The sequence below is a fragment of the Oncorhynchus mykiss genome, chromosome 10, assembly GCF_057628025.1.
Source record: "Oncorhynchus mykiss isolate SJ-2025 chromosome 10, ASM5762802v1, whole genome shotgun sequence".
NCBI classification, from domain to species: domain Eukaryota; kingdom Metazoa; phylum Chordata; class Actinopteri; order Salmoniformes; family Salmonidae; genus Oncorhynchus; species Oncorhynchus mykiss.
The window spans coordinates 15,343,968-15,361,652 of NC_143031.1; the positions used below are offsets into that span (position 1 = coordinate 15,343,968).

At 43.2% G+C, this 17,685-nt stretch overlaps 1 protein-coding gene across 2 annotated transcripts; it reads right to left on the bottom strand.

Annotated features, from left to right (window-relative positions):
• Positions 1–251: 251 nt before the first annotated feature.
• On the bottom strand, positions 252–13,735 carry LOC110533384 (serine/threonine-protein phosphatase 2A catalytic subunit alpha isoform). Of its 2 annotated transcripts, none has more exons than XM_021617523.3 (7): positions 13,389–13,735; positions 2,855–3,064; positions 2,476–2,649; positions 2,038–2,127; positions 1,629–1,790; positions 1,315–1,433; positions 252–1,143 (listed from the first exon to the last, which is right to left on the bottom strand). In XM_021617523.3, exons 1-7 carry the CDS (start codon positions 13,488–13,490, stop codon positions 1,071–1,073), a joined length of 930 nt encoding a protein of 309 aa, XP_021473198.1. In that variant the 5' UTR covers positions 13,491–13,735; the 3' UTR covers positions 252–1,070. The 2 variants fall into 2 exon arrangements, with proteins under 2 accessions (XP_021473198.1, XP_021473199.1); XM_021617524.3 differs by having other exon boundaries at positions 1,404–1,433; positions 13,389–13,713.
• Positions 13,736–17,685: the final 3,950 nt, after the last annotated feature.

The following is a 17,685-nucleotide window of genomic DNA, read 5'->3' on the forward strand; positions in this document are numbered from 1 at the left end:
TGGGAAATTAGCAGTGGTTTACTGGTTGTTGGATCCGAAGTATTTATCCCTACAGTGCTATGTAAAAATGAGAACGGACGTAAATTAAGAAGCAAAATATCCTCAGCATCCATGGAAGTTCTTTTTCACCTACAATCAGTTTGTTTTGTCAGCATATTTTGCCATCACTTGGATAACAGAATCATTCGTCATCAAGTCCATCAGCATTGTCAGATGAAGCTATACAATCAATTGAGTAAACACGGCACAAGTCAAGGAACAACTTAATTCTTTATTCAACAGGATCCCTCAATACAAACTCACTCCTCATGATTATGATTTAGTGTGTGACTGTTTCCAATGGAATTTCTTGATCTGTCTGCCACACACACACACACACACACTTGGAAGGGCATCTGTTTAACCCAGCAAAAACCTGGTGACTAAATATTTATTTTTTAAGACAAAAAAAAAAAAAAACTCTCCGTAGAGTTTAACAGCCATCTTCTGACTTGCAAAAACACATAGGCCCAGTCCGGTCAAATGTGATTTTCCTGTGCTTTATATACATTTCCACACTATGAGGTTATAATAAATGATAATGCCCTTTTTAGTGTAAACGCCATTAGAAAAGGCCGCCTAAAATTTCAGCCTGTTTTGGCGGGATGGAGTTTTGACCTGCCTGGTGATTTGAGAGATAACATCTCCATTGGACAATAAACATTTTTTTTTAAAGTGCAAACAGGTTTTTTTTTTAAATATACTGAAAAAAAAAGGTGCAGATTCACAAAATCAGCATTGGTGCATTGGATTGAAAATGTTTCAATTAACAAAACTTGGTTGCTGTGCTAACCTTGAGAATGGAAACAGGGGAGTAGAGCTAGAGGAGTAAGGAATTGGAGTCCTTGGAGAATTTTGTAACACTTTTTGGTCCATGTACAGATGTTTTGTGAATGCTTAAATAGTGATGTGAATACAATTATGTACATTGATGTTTTGCTGTGTCGCCCGACCCTGGCCCCCTCTCCCATGGTTTTGGATGCTGAAGGTACTTTCAGAAATCATGGCAATCCTGTACAAGTGGTGAGGTTTTACAAGAAGTAGTCCGGGGTGCGACGGGTGACATGGGGTTCCCCTCTACGAGGCGCAGGGTCAAACTGCAGGCTGGAAAACAAACATCTCGTTTTTAATCTAAAATCCTGTTGATAGATCATTACATTTAGGTCATTTAACAGATGCTCTTTTACTGCCTCCTCCAGAACTAGAGGACCTTGCTGGTAGAGCAACAAACTGAGGACAGTTTGCCATTCATGGAACGGTAATCAATATGCTTACAAGGAGTATTTCAGGGTGTCGTCGAGTTCCATGATAGATGCCTGGTTACCACAACGGTAACAGTAATTTGGTGCACTGAATATAGTTACCACGTTTCGCTCATGGCACCAGTTGTAACCCTATAGAAAAACATATAAGAAAAACAGTAGGACAGTGTAGTTGTGAATCAGAAATCTGAGACAGTCTTACAGACATAACATTTTATAGTACATGTGCATCAACCTGAATGAGGTGGCTAACTTAATGCTTTCATATTTCACATTATGATCACCTTTCAGATTTCAAGCATGGCAAACCAGTGACAGACAGCTTACCTCCATAACCAGCTGGTGAGCTCTGGAGACCAGGGTAAGGCGGTTGGCATGGTTAAATGTCTCGGATATATCCTGGCCAAAGGTGTAGCCGGCCCCCCTGGGGGAGATTCCCCAGCCCCCACGGTCATCTGGGTCTGACCACAGCAGGTCACACATGGGGCCCTGTGGAAGCAGCATAGTAATAAAGATATGGATAAAGATCTATGGTGAATAAGGTCACAGAGCAGGGGAGGCAATAACAGAGTAGGATCGAAAGTCAATATGGTCAGTTGTGTTTTTTTGACCAAATGGTTGACGTTAAGCTTAGGAGCAGACAAACTTATCCTAGACCTGTACCTAAAAGTTACTTCTAACTAGCAGCAATGAGACAGCAGAGTATGCTCAGAAGCAGGGTTGTTGAGCCATGTACCTCGTGTGGCACTTCCTGCAAACGGTCCAGCGCTCGGATGTGATCCAACGTGTCTATGGACGGAGACAGGCCTCCATGAAGACAGAATATCTTAGAAGGGAAAGAAAACAGAACATGATAATTTAAATATTGGTTCTGACTCTGCGTAACAGTTGACTGAGACATTAGATACATACCCTTAAGTTATTTTTTATTTACAGCATACAACAGTTAAAGCACTGCAGATTCAACCTCATATGGCTTATATGTGTGAAACCTCAAAATGACAACAAGGACCTAGTTTACCAACGTTTACTCAACCGTATTAGCACAATACATGGTTGCCATTCCACTCAGGCCAGGTTCAACAACGAGACTCCTGCACAGGCACACTAATAACAGAGTGATAGCCCCGTAATAACAAAGACATAGGATACTTAAAACATTAACACCTCTTACCTGAGTATCTACCAAGGCCGTGAGAGGAAGGTAATCGAAGAGGTCTGTGAAGTATTTCCATACGTTTGCATTGCCGTATTTCCTTAAGCACTCGTCATAGAAGCCGTACACCTGTGTGATTTGTCTGCTTTCGTGGTTCCCCCGAAGGATTGTGATGCGTTCACGGTACCTAACCTGTGATCAATGTTCAAAATATAGGGGATTACTAAACATAACTGTTGAATGAATAGCCTACCAGAGCATTCTGAATGAGTGTCTTAGCATTATATTACTTTAGCATCACAAATCCCGGTGTAAATGATCATTGAGCACTCTCGTAGGGCAAGTTCAAATATGAATGGTCATTCAAAAATTCCAAGTGTACGATAACAATACTTGCCTTAAGTGCTACAAGTAGTGTGACAGTTTCTACAGAGTAGTAGCCTCGGTCAACGTAGTCTCCCATGAACAGGTAGTTTGTGTCTGGAGACTTTCCTCCGATTCTGAAGAGCTCCATGAGGTCGTGGAACTGGCCGTGGACGTCTCCACACACTGTAACAGGACATCGGACCTCCTGCACGTTGGATTCCTTGGTCAAAATTTCCTTCGCCTGGACAAAACCACACAATTAGGCAAAGTTTCTCCTTACCCTGGACAAAACAAACATAAGTCTATGTTGTAGGCTACATTGCAAAACGTTTGAGAGCCTCCCTTCCCACCCATAACCTCCCCAAGAAAATAAATAGACCAATGACATTTGGCAAGCTAGTTGAATGGCAAAGCAGTTCCTAGAAACCAGTGGACTGTGAAGGCCCGCTCTAAGAAGAACAACAAGGCCCGCTCTAAGAAGAACAACAAGGCCCACTCTAAGAAGAACAACAAGGCCCACTCTAAGAAGAACAACAAGGCCCACTCTAAGAAGAACAACAAGGCCCACTCTAAGAAGAACAACAAGGCCTGCTGGGGACAAAGCAGATAATATTATAGCAGAAAAGTCCACTACTGTTATAGAATGCACCAGATTGCATGCAGAGCTATATTTGTTGCCAATGCAATCTCCCCCCTCAAAAAGCATCAGTGTTAGTCTTTGAAAAAAGTTCTAGGTTAAACAAAGTGGAAACATATGCCTAGACCCGCCTCCAGACCATTCAAGGGACAGAAAATACTTTTTTTTTTTAATCAGTAGAGATGCTCCTTGAGGTGTCTGGCTGGGATAATAAATTGTTGGCAGAACTACACTGGGGGTTGAGTGGTATAAGGAGCTTTTAGAGCACAAATCCCATTTGGAGAGGAGCAGGCATAGAGTAGAGCAGGGCTGTGTCACTGTGTGTGGTTCAGAGATGAGCGAGAGATCTCTGCTCCAGGCAGCAACGCCCTGAGAAAGCAGGGGAGAGACACTGGCAGATTGAGGAGAGAAACAGAGCGACCAAGGCATATGAAACAAACCTGATATTGTTCCAAATCAATTTGAGTGGCAATTCCAAATGAAAAGAATCAGATAAGAACCAGAACCCGACAAACTATTGTAGGTCAGTGGGACTTAGAACATTGGTAAACATAGTATATAACTGAGTCAAGACAGCTTACAATATGGTATAACCTCAGAAGACAGATCTTTCATCAGTAACCTAAAACAATTGATCTCGACATGTCTATATTGAATGGATGACGTAAATGCCTCACCCCTCACAACAGCACCTAAAGATATGCCTTGCTGGCATCAGCTAAAAACCTCAAGTTCGTTAATTCGTCATACACAGAGCAATGAAATGCTTACTTACAGGTTCACCTTTTGACAATACAAAAAGTGAATACAAATAGTAAAAATAAAAATAGAATAGTAATTGAGCAAAAATATGACACAAGGTGGCACTCTAATTAAAGTCAGATATTTACGTCGTAAAGTACCATACGCCGGAAATTAAGAAATATAGCTAGCTAATGACCTTTTCCACATGGGAAAAAAACTGAACAGACTTGCTAGTAACGTTAGGTAGCTAACTGGGATTTTCTACAAGGAATCTGCCTTCCAGGGGAAAAAATACATTTAAAAAAACTCCCAAGTGGGTGTGACACCTACTCCCGTTGCCTGCTGCTTGGATTCCACCTGGCGATCTGTTCACCATGTGCCCTGGCCTATCTTCCTCAGTCTGGTACAGGTACCCCCACCACACTGCCCCTTCTCCCACGAGGTTTCGCTCGCCTCCAAACAAACGCACTGTTGGGGCGAGTGACTCTGAACCTACAATTAGGGATGCACGATCGGTAAGCATATCGGAGTAGGCCGATATATCAGTGTCATTTTTTTGGTAAGGGAAATATCAGATATCTGTATCAACCAAAAATGTAATATCGGTGCATCCCTACTTACAATGGCTAGACCCACGTCATTATATGTATTTTTTCTTGTGCTTTATGCTATTTGCCTCAGGACTCCTGCAAGCTTTGTTGACTTTGAACTTGCTCGTTTACCCAACTGTGGTACAGTCCGTTTGTTCCCACACCCGGGACTCTATTGGTTACACAGACTCCTGGCCTCCCATCCTATTCTAAACGCCACTCACTGACTTTGTATTCAAGTTACCTGATGAAATTGCTGAACAATATGATCTTGTTGCCATTCAAACATCATAAATCAACACTGCAGAGCTCTCCCTGCCCTGATTGTATTACTGTTGATGATATCTGGAAATGTGCATGTACACCCTGGCCCATATACTGTTGCTAGCCCCAATTCTGACTTTTGCTCTGATATCATTCTGTATACTTCTGGCCATTCTTTGGACACTTAACAACCCACCAGGCAAGCTTCAATGCCATACAACTCTCCGTCCATGGCCTCCAATTGCTCTTAAATACAAGTAAAACTAAATGCATGCTCTTCAACCGATCGCTGCCTGCACCTGCCCGCCCGTCCAATATCACTACTCTGGACGGCTCTGACTTACAATACGTGGACAACTACAAATACTTAGGTGTCTGGTTAGACTGTAAACTCTCCTTCCAGACCCACATCAAACATCTCCAATCCAAAGTTAAATCTAGAATTGGCTTCCTATTTCGCAACAAAGCATCCTTCACTCATGCTGCCAAACATACCCTTGTAAAACTGACCATCCTACCAATCCTTGACTTCGGCGATGTAATTTACAAAATAGCCTCCAATACCCTACTCAACAAATTGGATGCAGTCTATCACAGTGCCATCTGTTTTGTCACCAAAGCCCCATATACTACCCACCATTGTGACCTGTACACTCTCATTGGCTGGCCCTCGCTTCATACTCGTCGCCAAACCCACTGGCTCCATGTCATCTTCAAGACCCTGCTAGATAAAGTCCCCCTTATCTCAGCTCACTGGTCAACATAGCATCACCCACCTGTAGCACGCGCTCCAGCAGGTATATCTCTCTAGTCACCCCAAAAAACAATTATTTCTTTGGCCGCCTCTCCTTCCAGTTCTCTGCTGCCAATGACTGGAACGAACTTCAAAAATCTCTGAAACTGGAAACACTTATCTCCCTCACTAGCTTTAAGCACCAGCTGTCAGAGCAGCTCACAGATTACTGCACCTGTACATAGCCCACCTATAATTTAGCCCAAACTACCTCTTTCCCTACTTATTTATTTAGTTCCTTTGCACCCCATTATTTTTACTTTGCACATTCTTACACTGCAAATCTACCATTCCAGTGTTTTACTTGCTATATTGTATTTACTTTGCCACCATGGCCTTTTTTTTGCCTTTACCTCCCTTATCTCACCTCATTTGCTCACATCGTATATAGACTTGTTTATACTGTATTGTTGACTGTATGTTTGTTTTACTCCATGTGTAACTCTGTGTTGTTGTATGTGTCGAACTGCTTTGCTTTCTTGGCCATGTCGCAATTGTAAATGAGAACTTGTTCTCAACTGGCCTACCTGGTTAAATAAAATGTTAAATACATTTTTTAAAAATATTTTAATCTGCTTCAATGATGTCTGCTCTCGTAAATGCCTGGGTTTTCTGCACGTTAACACTAAAAGCTTATTACCTAAAATTGATCATTTGAAAGTGGGGGTTCACGGCACCAATCTAGATGTGTTGGTCATTACTGAGACATGGTCAAGAAAGTGTTTTGAATACTGAGGTTAACCTTTCTGGTTATGACCTTTTCGGCAAGACAGATCTTCCAAAGGTGGAGTGGCAATCTTTACCAAGGATCACCTTCAGTGCTCGGATGTCTCCACCAAGTCTGCCCCCAAACAATGATGGTTTTAAACATTAAACTTTCAAATAGCTCTTCGTTGACTGTTGCTGGGTGTTATTGTCCACCATCAGCACCAACCTGTCCCCTAAATGCCCTAAGATCTCTCCCGGCCTATACAAACACACCCCCATAAAGATTTATATATTTTTTTAAACAGCCCCTGGTTAAATCGTGATCTGGCAGAGTTACTCCACCTCAAGAATTCCATTTGGCGAAAGGCTCACACGCATACTCAGGCTGACTGGCTCTCATTCAGGCTAATTAGAAATAGGTGCACTCAGGCTACCCGGAAGGCCAAAGTTAGTTACTTTAAGGAGCAGTTCTCTGTGTGTCTAACCAAGAAATTATGGAAAATGGTTAAAGCCCTGGAGAATAAACCCTCCTCACAGGTGCCCATGTCCCTTAGATGTTGATGTGGTTGTTACTGACAAGGAGCACATGTCTGAGCTCTTTAATCACCACTTCATTAAGTCAGGATTCCTATGCGCCTCAGCCATGCCTCCTTGCCCGTCCAATATTTCCTCATCCCCCACCCCTTCTAATGCAACTAGCCATGATGCTCCTCCCTCTTTATCCCCTGCCACGCTACAAAGTTTCTCCTGGCAGGCAGTCACTGAGTCCGAAGTGATAAATGAGATCCTTAAACTTTTTAAATTTTTAAATTTTTACCCCTTTTTCGTGGTATCCAATTGTTGTAGTAGCTACTGTCTTGTGTCATCGCTACAACTCCCGTACGGGCACGGGAGAGATGAAGGTTGAATGTCATGCGTCCTCCGATACACAACCCAACCAGCCGCACTGCTTCTTAACACAGCGCGCATCCAACCCGGAAGCCAGCCGCACCAATGTGTTGGAGGCTTCACCGTGCACCTGGCAACCTTGGTTAGCGCGCACTGTACCCGGCCCGCCACAGGAGTCGCTGGTGCGCGATGAGACAAGGACATCCGTACCGACCAAGACCTCCCTAACCCGGACGACACTTGGCCAATTGTGCGTCGCCCCACGGACCTCCCCCGGACAGAGCCTGGGCGCGAACCCAGGGACTCTGATGGCACAGCTGGCGCTGCAGTACAGCGCCCTTAACCACTGCGCCACCCGGGAGGCAAGATCCTTAAACTTGACCCCCAAAAACATCTGGGTCAGATGGCTTAGACTCTTCCTTAAGGTTGCTGACCTTATCATCGCCAAGCCTGTCGCACCTCTCTGGGGAGGTTCCCATTACTTGGAAGGCAGCCATGGGGGTCCTTTATTTAAAAAGGGGGAGATCAAGCTGATCCTAACTGTTTTTGGCCCATTTCAATTTTTCCTGTTTATCAAGTGTTGGAAATACTTGTCAATAATCAAGTGGCTTTCTTGATGTCTATAGTATTCTGTGGTACGCAATCTGGGTTCCACGCAGGTTATGGATGTGTCAAGGCAAACTTAAAAAGTTCCTCAATTATGTTAGCATTGCCCTCTAGTCAAAGCAATGTTGTGCTGCTATTTTTATTGACTTGCCCTAAGCTTTTAATACGGTAGACCATTCCATTCTTGTGGGTCGGCTAAGGAGTATTGGGGTCTCTGAAGGGTCTTTGGCCTGGTTTGCTAACTACCCCTCCCAAAGAGTGCAGTGTATAAAGTCAGAACATCTGCCATCTCAGCCACTGCCTGTCACCAAGGGAGTATCCCAAGGCTCATTTTTATGCCCCGCACTCTTAATTTACAAAATAGCTCAGGCAGTAGGAAGCGCTCTAATCCATTTATATGCAGATGATACAGTCTTATACTGGTGGCCCCTCCGGATGTGTTAAATGCTCTACAACAAAGCTTTCTTAATGTCCAACAAGCTTTATCTGCCCTTAACCTTGTTCTGAACACCGCCAAAACTAAGATCATGTGGTTTGGTAAGAAGAATGCCCCTCTACCCGCAGGTGTGATTACTACCTCTAAGGGTTTAGAGCTTGAGGTAGTCACCTGATAAAAGTACTTGGGAGTATGGCTAGACAGTACATGGTCCTTCTCTCAGAACATATCAAAGCTGCAGGGTAAAGTTACATAGACTTGGGTTCCTCTATCATAAACGCTCCTCTTTCACCACAGCTGCCAAATTAACCCTGATTCAGATGACCATCCTACCCATACTAGATTACGGAGACTTAATTTATAAAATCAGCAGGTAAGGGTGCTCTTGAGGGGCTAGATGTTCTATACCAGTAGGCCATCAGATTTGCCACCAACACTCCTTATAGGACACCTCACTGCACTCTATACGCCTCTAAACTGGTCATCTCTGTATACCCGTCGCAAGACCCAGTGGTTGATGCTTATTTATAAAACCCTCTTAATTAAGCCTCACTCTCCCCTATCTGAGATACCTACGGCAGCCCTCATCCTCCACATACAATACCTGTTCTGCCAGTCACATTCTGTTTAAGGTTCCTAAAGCACACATCCCTGGGTCACTCCCCTTTTCAGTTCGCTGCAGCTAGCAATGAACGAGCTGCAACAAAACAGCTTCCAATACTCTACTCAGCAAACTGTTTGCAGTTTCACAGTGCCATCCGTTTTGTTACTAAAGCCCCTTATACCACCCACCACTGCAACCTGTATGCTCTAGTTGGCTGGCCCTCGCTACATATTCGTCGCCAGACCCACTGGCTCCAGGTCATCTACAGCCTTATCGCAGTTCTCTGGTCACTATGGCAACACCCACCTGTAACACGAGCTCCAGCAGGTGTATCTCACTGATCATCCCTAAAGCCAACACCTAATTTGGCCGCCTTTCCTTCCAGTTCTCTGCTGCCTGTGACTGGAACGAATTGCAAAAATCACTGAAGTTGGAGACTTTTATCTCCCTTACTAGCTTCAAACATCTGCTATCTGAGCAGCTAACCGATCGCTGCACATAGTCCATCTGTAAATAGCCCACCCAATTTACCTACCTCATCCAGTTTTTATTTACTTACTTTTCTGCTCACCAGTATCTTTACCTGCACATGACCATCTGCTCATTTATCACTCGTGTTAATCTGCAAAATTGTAATTATTCACCTACCTCCTCATGCCTTTTGCACACAATGTATATAGACTCTTCTTTCTACTGTGTTATTGACTTGTTTATTGTTTACTCCATGTGTAACTCTGTTGTCTGTTCACACTGCTATGCTTTATCTTGGCCAGGTTGCAGTTGTAAATGAGAACTTGTTCTCAACTAGCCTACCTGGTTAAATAAAGGTGATTTTTTTATATTTTTTAAATAAACTCAAACTGGACTGTTTTAACTCAATCTCTTCATTCAGACTCAAATCATGGACACTGACAGTTTGGCTGCTTTGCATGATATACTTACGTTTCTACCTTCTTGCCCTTTGTGCTGTTGTCTGTGGCCTTTAATGTTTGTACCATGTTTTGTGCTGCTACCATGTTGTGCTGCTGCCATGTGTAGTCGTCTTAGGCCTCTCTTTATGTAGTGTTGGGATGTGTTTTGTGTTTTTTTTAATAAAGGGAACACTTAAACACAATGTAACTCCAAGTCAATCACACTTCTGTGAAATCAAACTGTCCACTTAGGAAGCAACACTGATTGACAACACATTTCACATGCTGTTGTGCAAATGGAATAGACAACAGGTGGAAATTATAGGCAATTAGCAAGACACCCCCAATAAAGGAGTGGTTCTAAAGGTGCTGACCACAGACCAGTTCTCAGTTCCTATGCTTCCTGGCTGATGTTTTGGTCACTTTAGTGGTAGCATGAGACAGAGAGTACAACCCACACAAGTGGCTCAGGTAGTGCAGCTCATCGAAGATGGCACATCAATGCGAGCTGTGGCAAGAAGGTTTGCTGTGTGTCAGCGTAGTGTCCAGAGCATGGAGGCACTATCAGGAGACAGGCCAGTACATCAGGAGACATGGAGGAGGCCGTAGGAGGGCAACAACCCAGCAGCAGGACCGCCTCCTCCGCATTTGTGCAAGGAGGAGCACTGCCAGAGCCCTGCAAAATGACCTCCAGCAGCCCACAAATGTGCATGTGTCTGCTCAAACAGTCAGAAACAGACTCCATGAGGGTGGTATGAGGGCCCGACGTCCACAGGTGGGGGTTGTGCTTACAGCCCAACACTGTGCAGGACGTTTGGCATTTGCCAGAGAACAACAAGATTGGCAAATTAGCCACTGGCGCCCTGTGCTCTTCACAAATGAAAGCAGGTTCACACTGAGCACATGTGACAGTCTGGAGACGCCGTGGAGAACGTTCTGCTGCCTAAAACATCCTCCAGCATGACCGGTTTGGCGGTGTGTCAGTCATGGTGTGGTGTGGCCGCACAGCCCTCCATGTGCTCACCAGAGGTAGCCTGACTGCCATTAGGTACCGAGGTGAGATCCTCAGACCCCTTGTGAGACCATATGCTGGTGCGGTTGGCCCTGGGTTCCTCCTAATGCAAGACAATGCTAGACCTCATGTGGCTGGAGTGTGTCAGCAGTTCCTGCAAGAAGAAGGCATTGATGCTATGGACTGGCCCGCCCGTTCCCCAGACTTGAATCCAATTGAGCACATCTGGGACATCATGTCTCGCTCCATCCACCAACGCCACGTTGCACCAGACTGTCCAGGAGTTGGCGGACGCTTTAGTCCAGGTTTGGGAGGAGATCCCTCAGGAGACCATCCGCCACCTCATCAGGAGCATGCCCAGGCGTTGTAGGGAGGTCACACACACTACTGGGCCTCAGTTTGACTTGTTTTAAGGACAGTACAAAGTTGGCTCAGCCTGTAGTGTGGTTTTCCACTTTAATTTTGAGTGTGACTCCAAATCCAGACCTCCATGGGTTGATACATTTGATTTCCATTGATAATTTGTGTGTGATTTTGTTGTCAGCACATTCAACTATGTAAAGAAAAAAGTATTTAATAAGAATATTTCATTCATTCAGATCTAGGATGTTATTTTAGTGTTCCCTTTATTTTGAGCAGTGTATTTTTAAATCCCAGTCCTGTCCTCACAGGAGGCGTTTTGCCTTTTGGCAGGCAGTCATTGTAAATAAGACTTTGTTCTTAAATAACTTGCCTAGATAAATAAAATGTTAAATAATTAAACATGCCAGACCAGGAAATAGTTCAATAGTGTAATAAAACAATTGACAAGACAATAGTTATAAGAAAACCTTTAGCCTAGAATGATTTCACAGAATAAACAAAGTGTGAAGTTCATCGGTAAATCACTCTTCCCCCGTTCTGTAATTTGTATCCCAAGCAAGATGTCATTCCACCAGTGTTATATTGAGTCATAGAGCCCAGCAACAATGTGGTAGTGATGCAACACAGAATCAATCACATCCAAAGCTAATTTTACTCTGGCTACGCATTCTGCTGAACACATTAACAAAATGCACAGGGGATGGATGCGTCAGCCATGACTGAGCAAATGTGTGCTCTAAAACCACACCACTACTATGCTTATACCTACTGTTTAAGAGCTGGTCAATCACATGTTCAGGGGTATGTGAGAAAACTGATTACAACAACATGGAAACCATTGAGTAAATGGCAAAACCACTCATTGAGACTGAACTCCACAGGATAATAGAATATGATCACTGACACCTTGTAGCCTAGTGGTGAATATTTGGCAATGGGAAATTCTAGCCGAGTACCACTTTCATCCATACTGTAATCCTGGCCTCTAACCTACAAATCATCTCAGGACATGAATCACCTGTTTGTAAACAAGTCAAACGAGTACATGAGTAGACACACCTAGTTACTAAAAAAAAGTATTTAAAACCACACATAAGTGTAACAGCCAAGTGAAAAGATTATCAATGAAGATTGATGTTAAATCCCTGCTCAAACCCTAGGTGACTTGATAAAGTGAAAGTTAAGTCTGACCTAGTTATTGTCATGTCCCACAGTTCAGTTCACGCAGGGTGGGAATCCAGGATGGGTGTACGTCTGTTTTACAACTGTATTCAAGTGTGTATGGTCTGACTATATCAAACAAATAAATGAAAATACTTGACATGTCTTTGACAAACGCAATGATTTTGCCACAGAACACTCAGTCATACGATCAGCACATACAGTATGACGCTAACCCCCCCCCCCCCCCCCCAGGCCTCCCATAACTAAAATGAGACAGACAGTCTGAATGAGTTGGTAGTAAACCAGTTAACGAATGCAAGCCAATTATGTGACTTGCATTCTTTAGCTGGTCTTCAAGTTAGTCCACCACTACCGACACGTTTGCCATTTAAAACAAAAATGTGCCAAACAAAAACATGTTTCTATGAATGAATGTAAAGGTTTGGCATTTCCAAAATAAACCATACATATTGCTGCAGTGAAATGCTAAACCAGTTTTACAGCTGAGGAGAATGAGAAGTTGTGCAATGTAATGTGTTACTTACATCGGCGCCATTTTAAGAATGTCTGGTAAGAATGGAAGGGTCAAACAGCTACATTCGAATAGTTCTATATTTTGTAAGGCATACATGTTACTATTTCTGAAAGACTGACGAACATTTTAGACAGACCTACACGAGAAAGTTGGCTATATAAATAACCGCTCTTGAAACTAGACAGGATTATGTTATAAGCTATTTGGCAAGTGCTGATAGCGACAAACTGCGCAATATGTATAGTATCATCCCATGAATGTTACAATGAAACATTTTACAATAGGAAAGTTATATTTCCGTATACCTTACCTTTTCGCAAAGCGTTTTTACTTGGCTCTCTGACAGCTGTTTGCAGTCGTTGATTTGTTCGATCCATAAATCGATTTCCTTCGTAAAACACTTCTCGTCCATTCCTGATTGTTATTTTGGTTAATTCAATGGCACGGAAATTGTTATTTTCCTAAATACTCGCAATCCTCCCCCAAATTGACCAACCAAGTTGCATGCAGTTCTAATTGACACATACATTGACGAACGTACATGAACCGGATCGACTAAGATATATGGAGACGTCAGTAGCTGTTATCCCACCCTAGACCGTGATCCACTCAACACAAGTCGGACTGGGAGCGCCAGGGAAATGCCGCATTACTATTGGTCATCCAGTAGAAATCTTTGCATTCTTATTGGCTATTGGGCGACTCGTTTGCATGGCCCGGTACCCCGCGTAAGCGGAGGTCACGCTTCCATTGGTCCATAAGAAAAATCTCAATATCCGGGAAACCGGGCCATGCAAACGCACTGGTCCAGTGGTTGGTGCATTGTAACCCTTTGTTAATGACCGTCAGTAATGATACGTTGTTTTCACTTTGAAAATATTAATGGTTAGGGACAGATCGAAATTTACTGGGGTGGAGGGTGGTCAAAAATAGGGGAGGGTTGTCAATATTGTTTTTGTTGCTTTGGGGAGAGTTGTGTGGTTATTTAGAGGGGCACATGGGAGCCTAGTGCGTTTTTTCCCTGGTTTAGATTATAAATAATGGCGTGACTTACTTTTGATATTACCCTAATAAAGTTTAGAAACGTTTGTTAAGGTTTGGTATGGTGTGGCTATTATTAAGCTTTAGCTACTGCAGGCCTATGAAATGAAGGCAGTGCGCCCTGGCGCTCCAGCTGACTTTGACAGTTGAACTCGAGATGAGGAAGACTGTTTCATGCCTACCAGAGTTACTCCTATAATCTAACTATATAATGCTTATCTTTATACAAAATGTTCTGGTCGAAAATTTACGAATTACCCTCCTTCTAAACGTCTATATCTGTATAGCAGACGCAGTAGCCATCTGACATAGAGAAATGCATGTCGGTGTCATAGCATGCTTGCCGGCATACGGTGCCTTCAGAAAGTATTCAGACCCCTCGACTTTTTCACAATATTGTTACGTAACAGCCTTAATCTAAAATTGATTGATAAACATATTTCCTCAGCATTCTACACACAATACCCCATAACTACAAAGCAAATAATTTTTTTTGTTGTTGAGATTTTCCCAAATGTATAAAAAAAAAATACAGGACAAAAAGTCCTTATAAGTATTCAGGCCCCTTGCTATTAGACTTGAAATTGAGCTCAGGTGCATCCTGTTTCCATTGATCATCCTTGAGATGTTTCTACCATTTGATTGGAGTACACCTGTGGTAAATTCAATTGATTGGACATGATTTGGAAAGGCACACACCTGTCTATATAAGGTCCCACAATTGGCAGTGCATGTCCCAGCAAAAACCAAGCCATGAGGTCATAGGAATTGTCTGTCGAGCTCAGAGACAGGATTGTGTCGAGGCACAGATCTGGTAAAGGGTACCAAAAAATGTCTGCAGCATTGAAGGTCCCCAAGAACACCGTGGCCTCCATCATTCTAAAATGGAAGAAGTTTGGAACCACCACCACTCTTCCTGGAGCTGACTGCCCAGCCAAACTGAACAATCGGGGGAGAAGGGCCTTGTTCAGACAGGTGACCAAGAACCTGATGGTCACTCTGACAGAGCTCTAGAGTTCCTTAGTGGAGATGGGAGAACCTTCCAGAAGGACAACCATCTCTGCAGCACTCCACCAATCAGGCCTTTATGGTAGAGTGGCCAGACGGAAGCCACTCCTCAGTAAAAGGCACATGACAGCCCGCTTGGAGATGGCCTAAAGACACTCAGACCGTGGGAAATTAGATTCTCTGGTATGATGAAACCAAGATTGACCTCTTTTGCCTGAATGCCAAGCGTCACATCTGGAGGAAACCTGGCAACATCCCTACGGTAAAGCATGGGTGTGGCAGCATCATGCTGTGGGGATGTTTTTCAGCGACAGGGAGACTAGTTAGGATCGAGGCAAAGTACAGATCGATCCTTGATGAAAACCTGTTCCAGGGCACTCATGACATCAGACTGGGGCGACGGTTCACCTTCCAACAGGGCAACAACCCTAAGCACACAGCCAAGACAATGCAAGATTGGCTTCGGGACAAGTCTCTGAATGTCCTTGAGTGACCCAGCCAGAGCTTGGACTTGAACCAGATCAAACATCTCTGGAGAGACCTGAAAATAGCTGTGCAGCGACGCTCCCCATCCAACCTGACAGAGCTTGAGGATCTGCAGAGAATAATGGGAGAAACTCCCCAAACACAGGTGTGCCAAGCTTGTAGCGTCATACTCAAGAAGACATGAGGCTGTAATCGCTGCCAAAGGTGCTTCAACAAAGTACTAAGTAAAGGGTCTGACAAGTTATGTAAATGTTTTTTTTTTATTTTTATAAATTATAAATCTGCAAAAATGCCCAAAACCTGTTTTTGCTTTGTCATTATGGGATATTGTGTGTAGATTGATTTAGGGGGAAAAAATGATTTAATCAATTTTAGAATGAGAGTAACATAATGTGGAGAAAGTGAAGGGGTCTGAATTCTTTCCCGAATTAACCTAATATGTATTTATGTAAAAAAAAAGGGGACCACAATAGCAAGTCCCGGACTTGATTGTGCAATCCAGGTCACTTTAAAAAAAATCTTTGTGCGTATATATGTTTAACTGACAAAAAAAAAATAAATCCAAACTGTGCAGTGGCCAATTGGTGAATAGAAAGATACATCTATTACAAAACACCCAAACGTTTAATGACATTTGAAACTTCCCAAGCCTTTGATACTGGGTAAGCCTACAAGGTAGGGAGGGATGTTTTTTTTTCCATTTGTCGAGATTGACAGTCTATTGTGGTGGTGAAAACAAACAATGATATTGACGTGCCCAAAGTCTGTATGCTTGGTTTATTATTACAGTACATGTGAAAATATTTTTACCATTGGGGAAGGTGCATTTTTTTTTAAATAATCTTGAGTAAAAATAATTGAAACGTCTGTGTACCTGTTTGTCCTCTGTAGTTGCGTGACTTTGTTAGCAGAAAACCATACTTTTTCAATAAACGATCAAATACAACCACTGTGTGAGGACAGACTGTGAGACGAGAAGCAAGTAGAGGGAGTTAATAACAGACATGAAACAAACCAAGAACAGCATCTGGACAAGGGGAACAAAACGACATTAACGCAGACACTGGGGAGGAAGTGACAGATATAGGGGAGGCAATCAATAAGGTAGAGTCCAGGTGAGTCCCATGACGCGCTGATGCACGCAACAATGGTGACAGGTGTGCGTAACGATGGGCCGCCTGGCGACCTCAAGTGCCAGAGAGGGGGAGCGGGAGCAGGCGTGACACACTGCCTGCATTCCAAGCACTTAAAAGACACACCCTATCTCCCCAGCCATCGAATTAAGTAGACACTTCTGATGATGTATCATGATGTCTGACGAGTATCCACTTGCATTCATCCCGCAATGATTGTGTTTTCAGCCACCGGTAGCTTGTGGGTGCTTTATATGCTCTACAGTCAATTATGATTCCACGTCTACTTATATTAACTATATAATTATTAATATACACCTACTGTATGATAGCTAGCAAATGAATTAGCTAAATAAAGTTAGCCTGCCGAGCTACTTCTGAAGAAGGAACATTTCCGAAAGCTAACCAAACAAAAACATAATTACTTTATGAAACGTGTTTGTGCATTAGTAGCACAATTTCTAACTTATTTACATTCGGTTTTACTTACACTTGTATAATGACGTTGAGGTTTTATGTTTTGGTCTGACTTTTATTAGCGGATGTACAATCTTCACAAATCTAATTATGGGGCGTTTCAGGCCCCGAAGTGAACATAATTGTACACTCGCAAACTCTATTAAAAACGAGGGCTAAGGGGGATACATTGCAAACTTCCCTTGCTTAGCCTATCATCTGGACCGATGACAACTATGGCCGCGGAGATTTCCCCAAAGGCATAGGGCGAGGGTAAGTGGACAAGGGTGTGTGTCTTTTATGAGTTTGAAATGCAGCCACTGACTTTTGCTGTTGCTGTAAGATGGCAACTCAGTGCAAATGCGGATGTGCCAACTGAATCTCAACAACAGTCTGGGGGGGTATCTTTAATTTCAATATCTTTCTTTTTGAATGGTTGGTGGGGCACAGTGGATAAAGTACTGAAAAGTGGAACAAAAAAAT

Excerpts from the sequence above, each read along its gene's own strand:
- LOC110533384 (XM_021617523.3), bottom strand. The coding sequence starts at position 13,490 with ATGGACGAGAAGTGTTTTACGAAGGAAATCGATTTATGGATCGAACAA. Across the intron at positions 2,128-2,475 it reads CGGCCTTGGTAGATACTCAG|ATATTCTGTCTTCATGGAGG; the intron begins GTAAGAGGTGTT and ends TTCCCTTCTAAG. Across the intron at positions 1,791-2,037 it reads TGCAGGAAGTGCCACACGAG|GGCCCCATGTGTGACCTGCT; the intron begins GTACATGGCTCA and ends CTGCTTCCACAG.